This window comes from Dicentrarchus labrax, unplaced genomic scaffold (assembly GCF_905237075.1).
Source record: "Dicentrarchus labrax unplaced genomic scaffold, dlabrax2021, whole genome shotgun sequence".
Lineage (NCBI taxonomy): Eukaryota > Metazoa > Chordata > Actinopteri > Moronidae > Dicentrarchus > Dicentrarchus labrax.
Genome location: NW_026136703.1, coordinates 19,772,403 through 19,785,658, shown reverse-complemented (window position 1 = coordinate 19,785,658; position 13,256 = coordinate 19,772,403). Strand labels below are relative to the sequence as shown.

At 39.6% G+C, this 13,256-nt stretch overlaps 1 protein-coding gene and 2 long non-coding RNA genes across 8 annotated transcripts in view; all 3 read right to left on the bottom strand.

Annotated features, from left to right (window-relative positions):
• The window catches only part of dnmt3ab (DNA (cytosine-5-)-methyltransferase 3 alpha b), a 51,279-nt gene that overhangs the window by 8,435 nt on the left and 29,588 nt on the right, over nt 1-13,256 (bottom strand). For all 6 annotated transcript variants that reach the window (XM_051389382.1, XM_051389402.1, XM_051389411.1 and 3 more), the window contains 6 exons: nt 12,377-12,421; nt 11,961-12,040; nt 11,651-11,763; nt 1,131-1,314; nt 935-1,019; nt 415-560 (listed from right to left, as the gene is read on the bottom strand). In XM_051389382.1, coding sequence (XP_051245342.1) covers nt 415-560; nt 935-1,019; nt 1,131-1,314; nt 11,651-11,763; nt 11,961-12,040; nt 12,377-12,421 — 653 coding nt within the window. The remainder of the gene's footprint in view (nt 1-414; nt 561-934; nt 1,020-1,130; nt 1,315-11,650; nt 11,764-11,960; nt 12,041-12,376; nt 12,422-13,256) is intronic.
• Nucleotides 3,249-5,254, bottom strand: LOC127357401 (uncharacterized). Its single transcript, XR_007882250.1, has 2 exons — nt 4,845-5,254; nt 3,249-4,371 (listed from the first exon to the last, which is right to left on the bottom strand). It is a non-coding gene; the product is annotated as an uncharacterized LOC127357401 (long non-coding RNA).
• LOC127357419 (uncharacterized) lies at nt 7,332-9,964 on the bottom strand. Its single transcript, XR_007882259.1, has 2 exons — nt 9,458-9,964; nt 7,332-8,784 (listed from the first exon to the last, which is right to left on the bottom strand). It is a non-coding gene; the product is annotated as an uncharacterized LOC127357419 (long non-coding RNA).

Below are 13,256 nucleotides of genomic sequence, written 5' to 3'. Positions count from 1 at the left end.
CTAATGGAGACATAAGGAACTATTGACACAAGGTTGGTGTCAATCGAACATACCAATGTAGAGGAATACCCCACTTCCTTTTTTGACGAAAAATCAACAGGAAGTGCTAATTTTATAACGTGTTTATTTTTTGAAATATCAAAATACTTGAAATTACTTTTTTTGCCAGGGCGTGGCCTATATAGGGAGATTCAGCTCCATTCACCGAATGCATGGCAATAAGGTTTTTGAATCTGAGACAAACAATGTGGGAGTTATTAGCCTATTGAAATTTGCCTAAAAAGTAGCGCCACCTAGTGGCCTTCCTAGTGGCTGACCTGAATGTGATGCATAGAGTATCCAAGATCGCACCAGGCCCGACAACTTTGCCAAATATAATAGACATAAATTAATTAAATAATAAATTAAACTCACATTTCTGCGTGTGACGTTCCTCACATCGCCAACATACATGATGCGACCCTGATGCTTGACGTGACCCACAGTGATAGAGTCTTCACACACTTCAGAAGCTACATAGCGATCCACTTCAATGCCGAGTTCTTTCAGCACCAACAGCCCTGCATGGATGGGGTCAAAGGTCAGGCAGAACATAGAAAACTAAAGCTTGGAGCGGCAGCTGTCTCTGACTAAAACAAAAAAAAAAAAAACCTATGCTGAGTAAAACTGAAACAGACAACTCAATTTAATTTCAAGCTAAAAGCACTCTCCCCTCATCAATATAATGCTTTGATGTCAGTCACATATTGACATATTGACAACTAGGCACCGTAAAAAGTAAAAAAAATCTCCAATAAGAGTTCTTTTTTATTCTGCCACGACCAAAATTCTTATGAAAATGTCAGTTTTAATAAAAAAAACAAAAACGGGGATTTAGTGTAACTTGATACAAACAGAGGATTTCATACAGACTTTGATCCAGTTCTTGTCTAACCTGTTGCTATGCCGTCAAATAATGACAGGACCCGAATGGGCTTCCTCTTCTCCACCATGACTGGGGGGTAAACCTTTGGTGTTTCCTGAAACACAACACCGAGAGAGAGGGGGGTAAGAAAATGAGACGTAGAAAAAAAGAGTCCTCAATGATTCAATGTTGGTGGGATTTATAGCCTAAAAGGCGCATAACTCACAAAATCTTGGTCGTGATTATTTGCAAAGAAGTGCTGGAGACGGCTGGGCCAGTCAGCGCGACGCCCCAGTAGACCAAACACACTCTTCTGACCACACATGTAGCAGTTCCACGGGTCCTCTTTGATGGCTGCATGTGCCGCTCCTTGACCAACGAGGAGGTCGACACACTCCACACAGAAACACCTGAAGAAAAACCATGAAAGTTAATTAGTACCTAGTTAAAAGTGTCACAGACAGGGAAGTGAAGTCAAAAATCATTGAACGCATTGTTGATTTCTGTCTTTTAATGGGATTGTTGACAATAGTCATTTATTGCACAGCTTAATTTAAAGGATAAGGCTAACTGACAGTTCACTCCTCCCAAAATCAATTTCTAAATCCACCAGAGTCAGAAACAGGTCACACAGAGCACCTTGGTAGCTAAATGGTTACAGCGCATGCCACGTGGCCAAATGGTTCAATTCCTGCTAGTGTTCTCTCTCCCTCTTTCCTGTCTACCTGCCACTATCATATATGGCAAAAAAAGGAAAGAAAAAACAGGCCACACAATTACAGTATCACTCTTCGTTTCACATCTTCAAGGCCTAATTTTAAGGGTTTTGAATGAGGTTTGGGAGTTTTTTGAGGCAGCGAGTTATCATCCAAATGTCAAATGCCATCATCTAAATACACAGCAATCCTTTGTTTGCTGATTGGCCTCCAACATGTGACTGACAAGGCTTAATCTGTTCTCAATGGTATTTTTCTAGACTTTAATTTAGCTGTGTGAAGACACTTTATGAACATTTCTTTATACGTGACAGTGGTCTATTCAACTGACATACAACCACACTTTATATAATATTTGTGATCAGCTGCTTCTCCACTGGACCTCCATGATGGTGCTGACATCAGTGCTATGAGATTTTTGTGAGACCACTACAAAGCCTCTATTATGTATTCAATATGCGCAATGATGGCACAATTATGAGGGGTACAAGACATTATTCATTCTGGCCCTCTCACATACATACATTCTCCTTTCACATTCATACATTTTTACTCTCACATTCATATATTTTAACTCACACATTCATACATTTTTACTCTCACGTTCATATATTTTCACTCACACATTCATATATTTTTACTCACACATTCATATATTTTAACTCACACATTCATACATTTTTACTCCACATTCATATATTTTCACTCACACATTCATATATTTTCACTCACACATTCAAATATTTTTGTTCTCATGCATGTGCAATCAATGTATACATCTAGTATAAATAATATATGTATGTAAGAGAAGAATATATGTGTGTGTGAGAAGAATATGTGTGTGTGAGACAAAGTATACATGAAACGGAAGGACAATAATGGAAACGGAAGGCAGGCCATTTTATCGCGCTGTGATTGGCTGATAAGTTGGTGCGAGGTCATGTACAGGTCATGATTAACATGGAAGGAAAAGAGGAGACCTGTGCACTGCAGCAAGCCGTTGGGGTATTAAGAACTATTTTATCATCATCTGAAACAGTCACATCGTTGTCCTCGTCCCTTGAGCAGCGGAGGACAAGCTCATCAGGACCTGACGTTACTCACAGCACGGCGGAAAGTGAGACGAGAGAACTTTTCAGACCTCGAAACTCCCAAGTCAGCCAGCATTATAGAGCAGGTGAGGAGAGACATGGCTGACACTCTCCCAGCTCCATCATATTTGATCTTTCAGTAGATTATAATATATCTTTTAACACCATAATCAACCAATGTTGACGATAACCAAAACTGCTAACTGCAACTTTTGGTATTTTGAGCGTTCTGGAATTCTAGCTTCTAATTCTAGCTTGTGTAGCTAAAGTGAAGAGTTCTCAGCAGTAGCAGGTTCAGTCAGTCCATATCAAAATATTGTCAGAACATGCAGTATATGTTTAATGGAATGTAGACCAGAAATACAGAACTTTTTTTTTCATTCCTAAATGACAGTAGAGGGTTATTAATGTAACTAATGTAACCCCGTGTATGGGGTAAGTTGAGCCGTATCCCTACTCCCCCTCCACCCTCCTCCACACCTCCACCCCACCCCTCCCTCACCTTCTCCCTCCCTAAATAACACTCACTTCTTCACATTCATGTGTATTTTATTTATTTGTAACAGGTACAATAACATTTTTTTAATTATTATTGCATATTACTGCTAAACAGCTGTTTTGTGAAAAAACATTTTAACATGAGAATACCTTAAAGTACGCTTAGGAAGAGAACATTAACAGCTATGTTTTTGGATACACTTATTGAGTGTATTTTGGCTGTAGCCACGAGCTACCATTTTGGATCACCCCAGAGCTACCATTTTGACTTTATTAGTCCCCACAGCTAAAATGGTGCACTTTTATGCTAGGTTTCATGTTGTGGTCCACACGTGTTACAACGGCACGTGACGCGGCCGCAGCACGCCCCGAGTTGCGTGGAGTGCGAGGTCCCGCCCAATGCTGCTTGCAGCTTTAATTTTTCTTTGCGTTACACATGACCCCTCACAGTAGGGCCACTTCAACATTCAAGTCAACAGAAAAGCACAATATTTTGAAAATATTAACATTACTAACATTAACAACACAAAATAATATCAGTTTACATTTATTTTACACAGGTACAGTATTTGTAAGCAGACATAATTTCATTGTTGGGTTGGCTCTGCATAAAACATCTGCATCATGTACTAACTTTTCACTCTCCAGACTTGCTATTATCGCCAGGTTCAATTCCTCATCGTCAGAAGACGTTTCAGAGAGTGCAGCCATTACTGAAAGGTAGTTCTCATAGTTTGCTGATTGATGGTGTGTTGAGGTATAGGCAGAACAATAACTTGCTGGGATGCTGCTCTGGTAGGGTGAAGTTGAGATATCTTCACAAGTCAGGACCAGAGTTGGATCAACTGTAGTTATTCCTCTTGATGATGAGGTAGAAGGCTGTCTGGTAGAAGGGCAGCTCTCCAGTGGACATACTGGCACCTGACCAGAAGAACTGCTTATTTCAGTTAGTCATTTATAATCACAGTTTGGACATAATAAAAACAAATTACCTTACATCAGTAGAGAGTTTTTCTCCAAAGGCATCCCATATTTGTTCAGTGACAGTTTCTCTGTCCCTGTTCATGTAACTGTTGCTTTGTGCCCGACGACAGCACTGCTCGATGATTTTGGAAGAAGGATGACATCTTTGTTGAAAGTATCGTGATAATGTGTTTTGGCCCTACAAAACAAAGCAGACTTGTTATTTTTGGATCCTTAATTACATGCCCTTTAACGTTGCATACTAGTACATACAATTATTTGATTCATTTAAATCAACAAGCTGATGGATAAACAACAACGAGACAAAGAAGGCTGCCCAAACAGCAAACTGCAATAAAACTCCTTGTACATTAAACTGGGCATTGTCAATATCTTTAGAGGGTTACATTAGTTACATTAATAACCCTCTACTGTCATTTAGGAATGAAAAAAAAAGTGAAAATGTTCTGTATTTCTGGTCTACATTCCATTAAACATACTGCATGTTCTGACAATATTTTGATATGGACTTTAGCTACGCATGTTAGAACTAGAAGCTAGAATTCCAGAACGCTCAAAATACCAAAAGTTGCAGTTAGCAGTTTTGGTTATCGTCAACATTGGTTGATTATTCACCTCGAACATTCTAAGGAGCTTGAAGGGTACACCTACCACTTCCGGGAATTCTTGCGTCGCGATTTCTCTTAGCGGCAATGGCGCCGCAGTGCTGTGTTCCCCAGTGCACTTCATCACACAGGAAAAAATCCAACAGAGGACAAACCTTTCACCGTTTTCCAGAGGATAAGGGACTACGTCGAGAGTGGATAAAAAAAATCAGAAGGGATCCTGGTCGTAATTTTAAGGTAAGTTTTCAGATAGCTGGTGCTTTGAGTCAGTCTCCATAACTAGAGAGAGCCAGGTTGTTAACATTTACCGCCTAGTCCAAAATTAATAGTATGTTATTTAAATCTACCACCACAGATTCACTCATATATAAGTATATTCTGAGTGAGCTTGTTTGTATTAGCTTCTAGTCACTAGCTAGTTAACCAAGGGAACATCAGTGTTCACATCAGTGTTCACATCAGTGTCCCTAGCTAGGAAAGGCAGGAGCAGGAGTCTGACAATAAAATTATCTTTAAAAATATTTAAACGATTACATTTCTTTATTGGTGCAGATAAAAACACACACAAAGGTCTCGACATTCCCCCAGACCCTTGTAAAAACCAGACTGGCATCACCAAGCTGAAACGTCCAACTGTGTTTGCATGGAGTCGCAGACCAGAGAGGAGGATCGTTGTTAGAACTGCAAGGTAGTATTTAGATGAGTGGATTTACCAGTTTGTAATGCATTTATCAACTGTGTAGTGACATTATTTCTCTGCTGATTATTTCCAGTAATGTTTCCACGGACCTCGTTGATGGTGTGAATGTGTTGAGGTATGTAAAGGTGTAATAATTATAACACTGTCACTGAGCCAATGATTATGCTGCTGTTGATGAACGGTGGTCTAACGTGAATTATATCAGTGTAAAGTTTAATTACAAACATCCAAATGCTATTTCATACGTTTTACAGTCTATGCGACATAAAAATCCATGTTTTAACCCATAAACATGCTTAATCCATGTATCCTTTTAAAAGACCTAATGTGTCCATCAATAGGTTTCTCTTATACTTCCAGTGAATAGACGCCCCCTCCCCACCCAGACCATGAATATGCTGCACTGCCTCCCTCACTTCAAGATCAACTTGAGGAAGCTCGCAAGACCATCTGTGAGCAAGAAGTGTTAATAGCAGAGCTTCAACAAAATGAATGTCAAATTTTCAAGGTGATGATAAACAGGTATTATTTTATACAGGGTTCCCAGATTATGCTACATTTAAAGCTGTGTTTATGGCCCTGCAACCTACTGCTGAAAATATGGTGGGATGGAGTCAGGCTCAGCGACTCAAACATACAAATGTGGAGGTAATTCGGCAAGGCTTTAGCGCCTCTAAATTGTCCACTATGGACCAGTTTTTTCTTTTTCTTTGCAGGTTGAGGTAGGGATTTCCTGAGCAGGACCCTGCAACTCGTTTCCATATATCACAGTCAACAGTAAGCAGGATCTGTGTGACCTGGGTCAACTTTTTGTACTATGTTGGGAACACTTCCAATTTGGCCTTCAAGGAAAACTGTGGATGAGCTTATGCCAGATTGTTTGAAATGCACGTTCCCAGGTACTAGAGTTATATTGAATTGCACAGAAATTCATGTACAGAAACCTAGCTCCAAGGTCCTTAACTCAGTGACTTACTCACACTTCAAAGGTAACGCCACATTTAAGGGTCTAATTGGCATTGCGCCCTCAGGTGAAGTGACTTTTGTCAGTGACTTATATACAGGTTCCATATCTGTCAAGGAGATTACAAAACAATCAGGTATCCTTTCTGTGCTTGAAGAAGGAGATATGGTCATGGCGGATTATGGCTTTCTCATCAAGGACCTTCTCTATGAAATACGTCTCCCTTGTAATCCCTCCTTTTTAAAGGCCCAAGTGGGCATTTCACTGCCATGCATGCCATTAGGCGGATTAAAGAGTACCATATATTTGATAAAGTGTTACCCATGACACTGGTGGGCTCCATTAACCAACTGTGGGTCGTTTGTGCCCTTTTAACTAATTTCCCAGGTCCTCTCTTTTGAAATTGTATTGTAAATATTTACCAATGTTATGTAAATATCTACAACTTTAATGTTGATATCCACAAATATATTCAAACCTTGTTTAAGAAGTGCTAATCTTTTTATGAATGTGTACAAAACCTTAACCATTAGGCCCTATTATTGCTCATCTTTACGAATATATACAAAACCTTAACCATTATTATTGTTCATTTTTAGGAATCTATACAAAACTCAAACTTTTATTATTGTTCATCTTTACAAATCTATATAACACCTTAACCGTTATTACCGGAATTGTTAATTTTTATGAATCTATACAAAACTCACCTTTATTGTTCCATTTTTTTTTAAGAATCTGACGTGGTAATCACTTCACATGCTCTTTGATATACCGGTGACTGATTTTTTTTTTATGTGTTGAGATATGTGTATGTATAAGCTACTGGATCTCCCTCCGAATTTCCCTCCATGTAAATTTATCTAAAGAATAAAGTACAATTTTATTACACATGGATGATGTCCTTCATAACTTTACAACTTAGTATACAGGAACCAGAACTGGTCAGAATATCAGAAAGAGGTCATTCAAAAACATTGACAGGCACACTGGTCTAGGTTTGTAAAGGTAACATTGTACATAAAAATTGGTATGGGGGAATACAAATGCTTGTATATTGTAAGTAAGGAAAAACGTACCGGAAAAGAACATTAGAAATTACATTAGGAACAAACAATTAAAAAACATTAACAAAAGAGAACTATAGAACTACTATATACATTCAGTGATGTATTACATATTACATGTTGTTACACACAGCAGGCAGAAAGTGGGTGAAAAAGAATGTGTCCAATTTACATTTCATGTTCTCCTACTCCTTTGGTTCGAAGTGCACCCGCTCCAAGTGATGGTCATCTTTGCATTTCACAAGAAAGTCACACCACTTCAACCCAGTGGTGCCCATCTGCCCCATCACTTGAAAATAGTACTCATGTGTGGTCGTGCGTTAGTGAGGCACTGCGGTCAATCACCTTTCGGTCAGGTGAGGCACCTAGGTGTGGGGCGTGGTGGTTGATGACAAAACCACAGGGGAAGATCTCAAAACCGGTGAGGTCTTGATAGTCGGCCGCAGCAACAGGCTCCAGCTCCAGGCTCCAGCTCCAGGCCTCGCTTCATCACCTTTGTCTGCACTGTCTTTTTTTTCAGATTGTCAGCTAAAACCTTGAAGTCTGCCACCCTTGAACAAATCCTCTTGAAGGAAGAGGCGGTAAGACAGTTGGTTCGGACTTTATGCCAGGTCTTACTATGGCTCTGTCCCCTAGTGTCGATCTCCAGCTGTATTGCAACAGCCTGAGTGACCGTCAGGCCACCATAGAAGCACGCCTCAGTGTCATCCAGAACTGTACTGAATGAGCATGGCTGTGATGGTAGAGGAAACGGGGGATCATCACCAGCCCTGGTAGACTGTGCTGTGTGGTAAGCACAGATCCCTTTGGAAGGTCTCCAAAGACCGCTTTCTGTTCTCCTCCAGCAGCTTGAACATCTGACTCTTGCTCTGTATTGCACTCAGGTTTCGGTGTAGACTCTCTGCAAAGGCATTTGATGGAAGCGGCAGTGACACAGGGCAGTACAGATTCGACATCAGACAACTTCAGAAGAGCGTTGCCTCTTTGGCGGGGGTGCGTTGGTCACTGCTGGTTTCAGCTTCGAAACACTTACAGAGCTCACCGTTCTTGGACTGACACCCAGGGCCCTTGATGGAATGTGCCAGGCTTGAGGCAACGACGTCTTGCTAGTCATTGGGGGAACAGACGCGTAGCCCATCTTGACAAAGTGAGCCAGAGTATAGAGCAGCCCAGTGAGATGGTTGCACTGTCCCAAGCCAGCTTTGCAGTTGCATTGTGTCTCCCTTATGTATGGCTGCTCAAGTGACAGCTCCACCTGAAAAGATAATCAAACTTTACACACTTGACACTTCAGAGTTGCTAATAACAAATACATAACATATGGATTAAATAAATATATATACATACATACACTGAGTGTGCAGTGAATTAGGTACATCTGGCATTTTAATGTTCTGCCATGAAAAATCTTATAGGTTCTTTACAATGACATTTGCGGACATAACTTGAAATATACCTAAAATTTTGGACACTCATTGTACAAAAAAAGTCAGGGTTGCGGAATAGCAACGTTATCTTCCCGGTTCCATGCAGCTCAACGATCTAACAGCTGATGAGCGGCTACAGTTTGTTCACTCGGAGGTTTTCTGCTCTTTCTAACAGCGACACACAAACATATTACTGACTGGGCACGTTTAACAAAATACAGACGAACATAAAGCCAATTTAGCCCGGTTACAAAACGGCATAAACTTTGTGTGAATCTCTATAAAAATATCAGCAGGGGAGAATAAGAAGACATCTGCACCAGCGGGCTTAATAAATGAACCTCACCTTATAAGTTTAATGTTCATCTTGCACACATTAAACAAACATTGAACAAACAATAACTACGTTAGCATCACTGAGGCTCCTGTAGCTAACAACGGTTAGCATGTGCTAGCGGTACACGAACAATAAAAACAGCATAAATTCTTAAAAATACTTACAGTTACTTCCTCTGCCGTCTCTCCACAGACAGTTGGTACAATCCCTCTTTCAGGAACAGTCTTTCAGTCAGTCCAGTGTTGTACTGACCGAGGTTGTGAAAACAGTCCGACACGAAGTGTTTCACACGTTCTGGTTTTTCCGACGGACATTGGCGTCAAAAATAAAAATAAATCCAGCATACATTTTTTTGTCTGTTTTCTGTCATTTCAAAATTGTTTAATTGCCTTTATTGTTTTTACTACGGACATTTACGGGTTTTGCGAACATGTAACCTACACATTGGCTGTAGCCAAATTAGCAAACGAGCATTCGGGATTTAGTAATTTCCAGTTAAGTTACCATGGCCTGCCTTCCGTTTCCACTATTGTCCTTCCGTTGCATGTATACTTTGTCTCACACACACACACACACACATATATTCTTCTCACACACACACATATTCTTCTCACACACACATATATTCTTCTCTTACATACATATATTCTTCTAACACACACACACACACACACACATAATTCCCACACATATATATTCTCACACACACACACACAATATTCTTCTCTTACATACATATATTCTCTAACACACACACACACACACACACATATATTCTTCTCACACATATATATTCTTCACACACACACACACACATATATTCTTCTCTTACATACATCTATTTTCCTCTTACATACATCTATTATTTATAATAGAGTAAAAATGTATCAATGTGTGAGTGAAAATATATGAACGTGTGAGTGAAAATATATGTATGTGAGAGTACAAATAAATGAATGTGAGAGTGAAAATATTTGTATGTGAAAGAAGAATGTATGTATGTGAGAGGGCCATAATGAATAATGTCTTGTACAGCCCCTCATACACAATCCTATTATCTGTATTGAAAAAACAATTGTACATTGGAAGCAGTTCCATACAAACTACTGATTTGTGTAAAGATGGTGTATTTATGTCCTATGGAGATTTTTTTTTTTTTTTTGTCTAAAGGCAACCACATTATTTCAATTTGCAGAATGTAGCACACAATTATATAAATTTAAAAAATATCTTAACTAAAAACACCCATCTAGTCATTATGTTCATCTGATGTGTTAATTTACATGTTAAGTTTACATTTCGGTGTGGGTTTGAAAAGCCAACACTTTTGTATGAAAACTTTGGCTGTAATGCATGAGTAAAGCACCTGTTCAGTGGAAATAGTGCAGGATTAAACATTATTCTTTCAGTTTGCTGTTTTAAGTTATTTGATTTATTTTTATGAAGTCATATGTTTATAGAGTGCCTTATTTAATTTCCTGTAATTTATAATTTTTTAGTTGTAGAGTATTATTTTGACACAATATATTTGTTTATTTGCACTAGAATATAGTTTTTAAGAAAAACTATAAAAAATGTTTTCATTCATTGTCCTGTAAGGGTGCGGAGCCATCAGCCAGTTAAGGACCAAGACTGTCAATGGTGCCAAAAAGTGTCTCCAGGTTCACCACAATCCAGCTCCATTCTCTCACCTATCACAACCATAAACACAACGCAGAGTCTTCACATCAGTGGGTTACACATACATCTCTAAGGTGCCTGCCCTGTCGTTAGTTTGTGAACTGACATCATTCTCGCCACCCCGTTTGCATTAGCCGTACAGCTGCGCTTGTGTAACATATGCCTGTGCTTATGCATGTAAGGGCGCACAGATGCCCAGAGGGGTGCACGTGCACTCCACCAGGGGCATGACTATATCTTGGGCTCTTTTTAAAGGCGTTTCAGTGGAGGATGTCTGCTCCGCCACGAGCTGGGCTTCTCCACACACATTCATGAAGTTTTATTGTCTGAATGTGACAGCAGGGAAGTGATGTGGGTGACATCACAGTTACTGCTGTGCCAGGGCTGTATCTTCGCAGTCTAGCTGCAGAGTTGTCTTGGGCGTGATACAATTTCCCTGGTACTTACATGATGTACTGAGTGTACCGACCAAAAGGGAACTGGAAGTTATGAATATAACCAATGTTCCCTGAGGTACAACACAGGTTGAAGTGCAGTTTAAATTGAGAAGATGAGACAAAATACAAAAGAGACAAAACATGCTGTCATGCTTCACATTTACATTGTTTATGAAGACATTGTGTCTATTGTGGTTTCTATTACCCCCTCCCACCAGTAGAACCTAATAGAAACCTCACCTGCAGCAGTTGTGGTTTCCGCACATGAGCACCTCGCGTCCCCCGCAGCAGATAGTGCAGTACGATTGGTAGCCATCGTCGTCATATTGATACGCACATTCTAGGAAGCAGTTCTGTAAAAAAGGAAGAAAAATAAAACTAATCAGAAATGAGCAGTCTGACGTATTAAAAAAAAAAAATGTTATGGAGTCACATCAGGTGCTGATGGAAATATGTTCAGTTTATTATCAGCTTTGAAAGGAGCTGTGATTTCTTTTTACGACACAGTAGTTGGAGTCCCAGACTTTTAATGACCTTTATCACAGCTTACCTTACAGCTCTGGCACATTCCTCCAGCAAACAGCGGGTGCTCAAGGCTGACATTCAGACTTCCACAGGAGATACAGATGTCTGTAGACAGGAGTGCAGTATGTCAGTATTTAACAGGCAGAGGTCAGAGAGGTGTGAACAATGCTGCTGCAATGCTCCCAACTTCACACATCAGTTAAATTATTTGAACAGCTGTCATGCAGGTGTAGATCTAATGATCTTAGCTGGTATGCTTGGAGACAACTCATAAGGGAGTCAAATTTCTTCATCTTTACTCTTTTATCGTTCGATTAACATAGACGCACACATTTCTGCTGGTTTGCTTGTCAACAAGGGTGAGTATAAGGCGTCTAGTTGTTCATCCCCTGAGAGCCCCCTGGTGCTGCCACAAGCTAGAGCAAACATAGCATCACTTACCCTCTATGCTGCGGCACTTTTGTCTCACTTCATGAACAAGCCGCTCTGAAAATACAAAATACAAATGAGAAATGTAGGTGAATAAAATCCACACTCAAAATTTGTGTCCTTTCAACCTCCAATTTTAGTTTGGTTGTCTTAAGTTTATTTATTTACACGGATCAAAAAAAAAAAAAAAACACAATATAACTACAGATAATTGTCATTCAACCGTCTGTGTAAATCCAAAACTAAAGGTATTCTTATAAATGGCACATAAATCTATACAGTAAATCATTTTTAATATAAAACCCAGAGGAAGTTATGAAGTTAGAAATCAGGTATAAAGAAGAATGTTTTGGGTCCAGTTTGGCATTAAATCCATCATGGCTACCTGTTTTTTATGTAGGAAGGATAGATGATTATTACCCTTAACAGTACAAGTAAAGGGGTACATTAAAGGCTTCTGGAGTATATTTACAGCTAAAAAGCTTTTGTCTTGCCTCAGTAAATCATCCAGTTTAGGGTCAAAGTTGGATAAATAATCAGATCCTAATGGAAACAAGAGTCTGAGCAGAAGATAATTGGTTGATATATGAGAGGTGATGTCCAGTAATTAATTATATTGAGAGCTTCAAAGCATTCAGCTTATTTATTTGAAACACTCTTAAAGGGCCAGTGTGTAGGACTTAGCTGCATTTAGCGGTGTAGTTGCAGATTGCCTTTCTAAGCTCGAAGGAGAAAATACGGTGGCTGCATGAAAAAAAACTCAAAAGGCACTCTTTAGAGCCAGTGTTTGTTTTGTCTGTTCTGGGCTACTATATAAACATAGCCGTTCAACATAACGGCCTCCATGGAAGGCGACCTGCAGCATCCATAGATAAGAATGGCTCATTCTAAG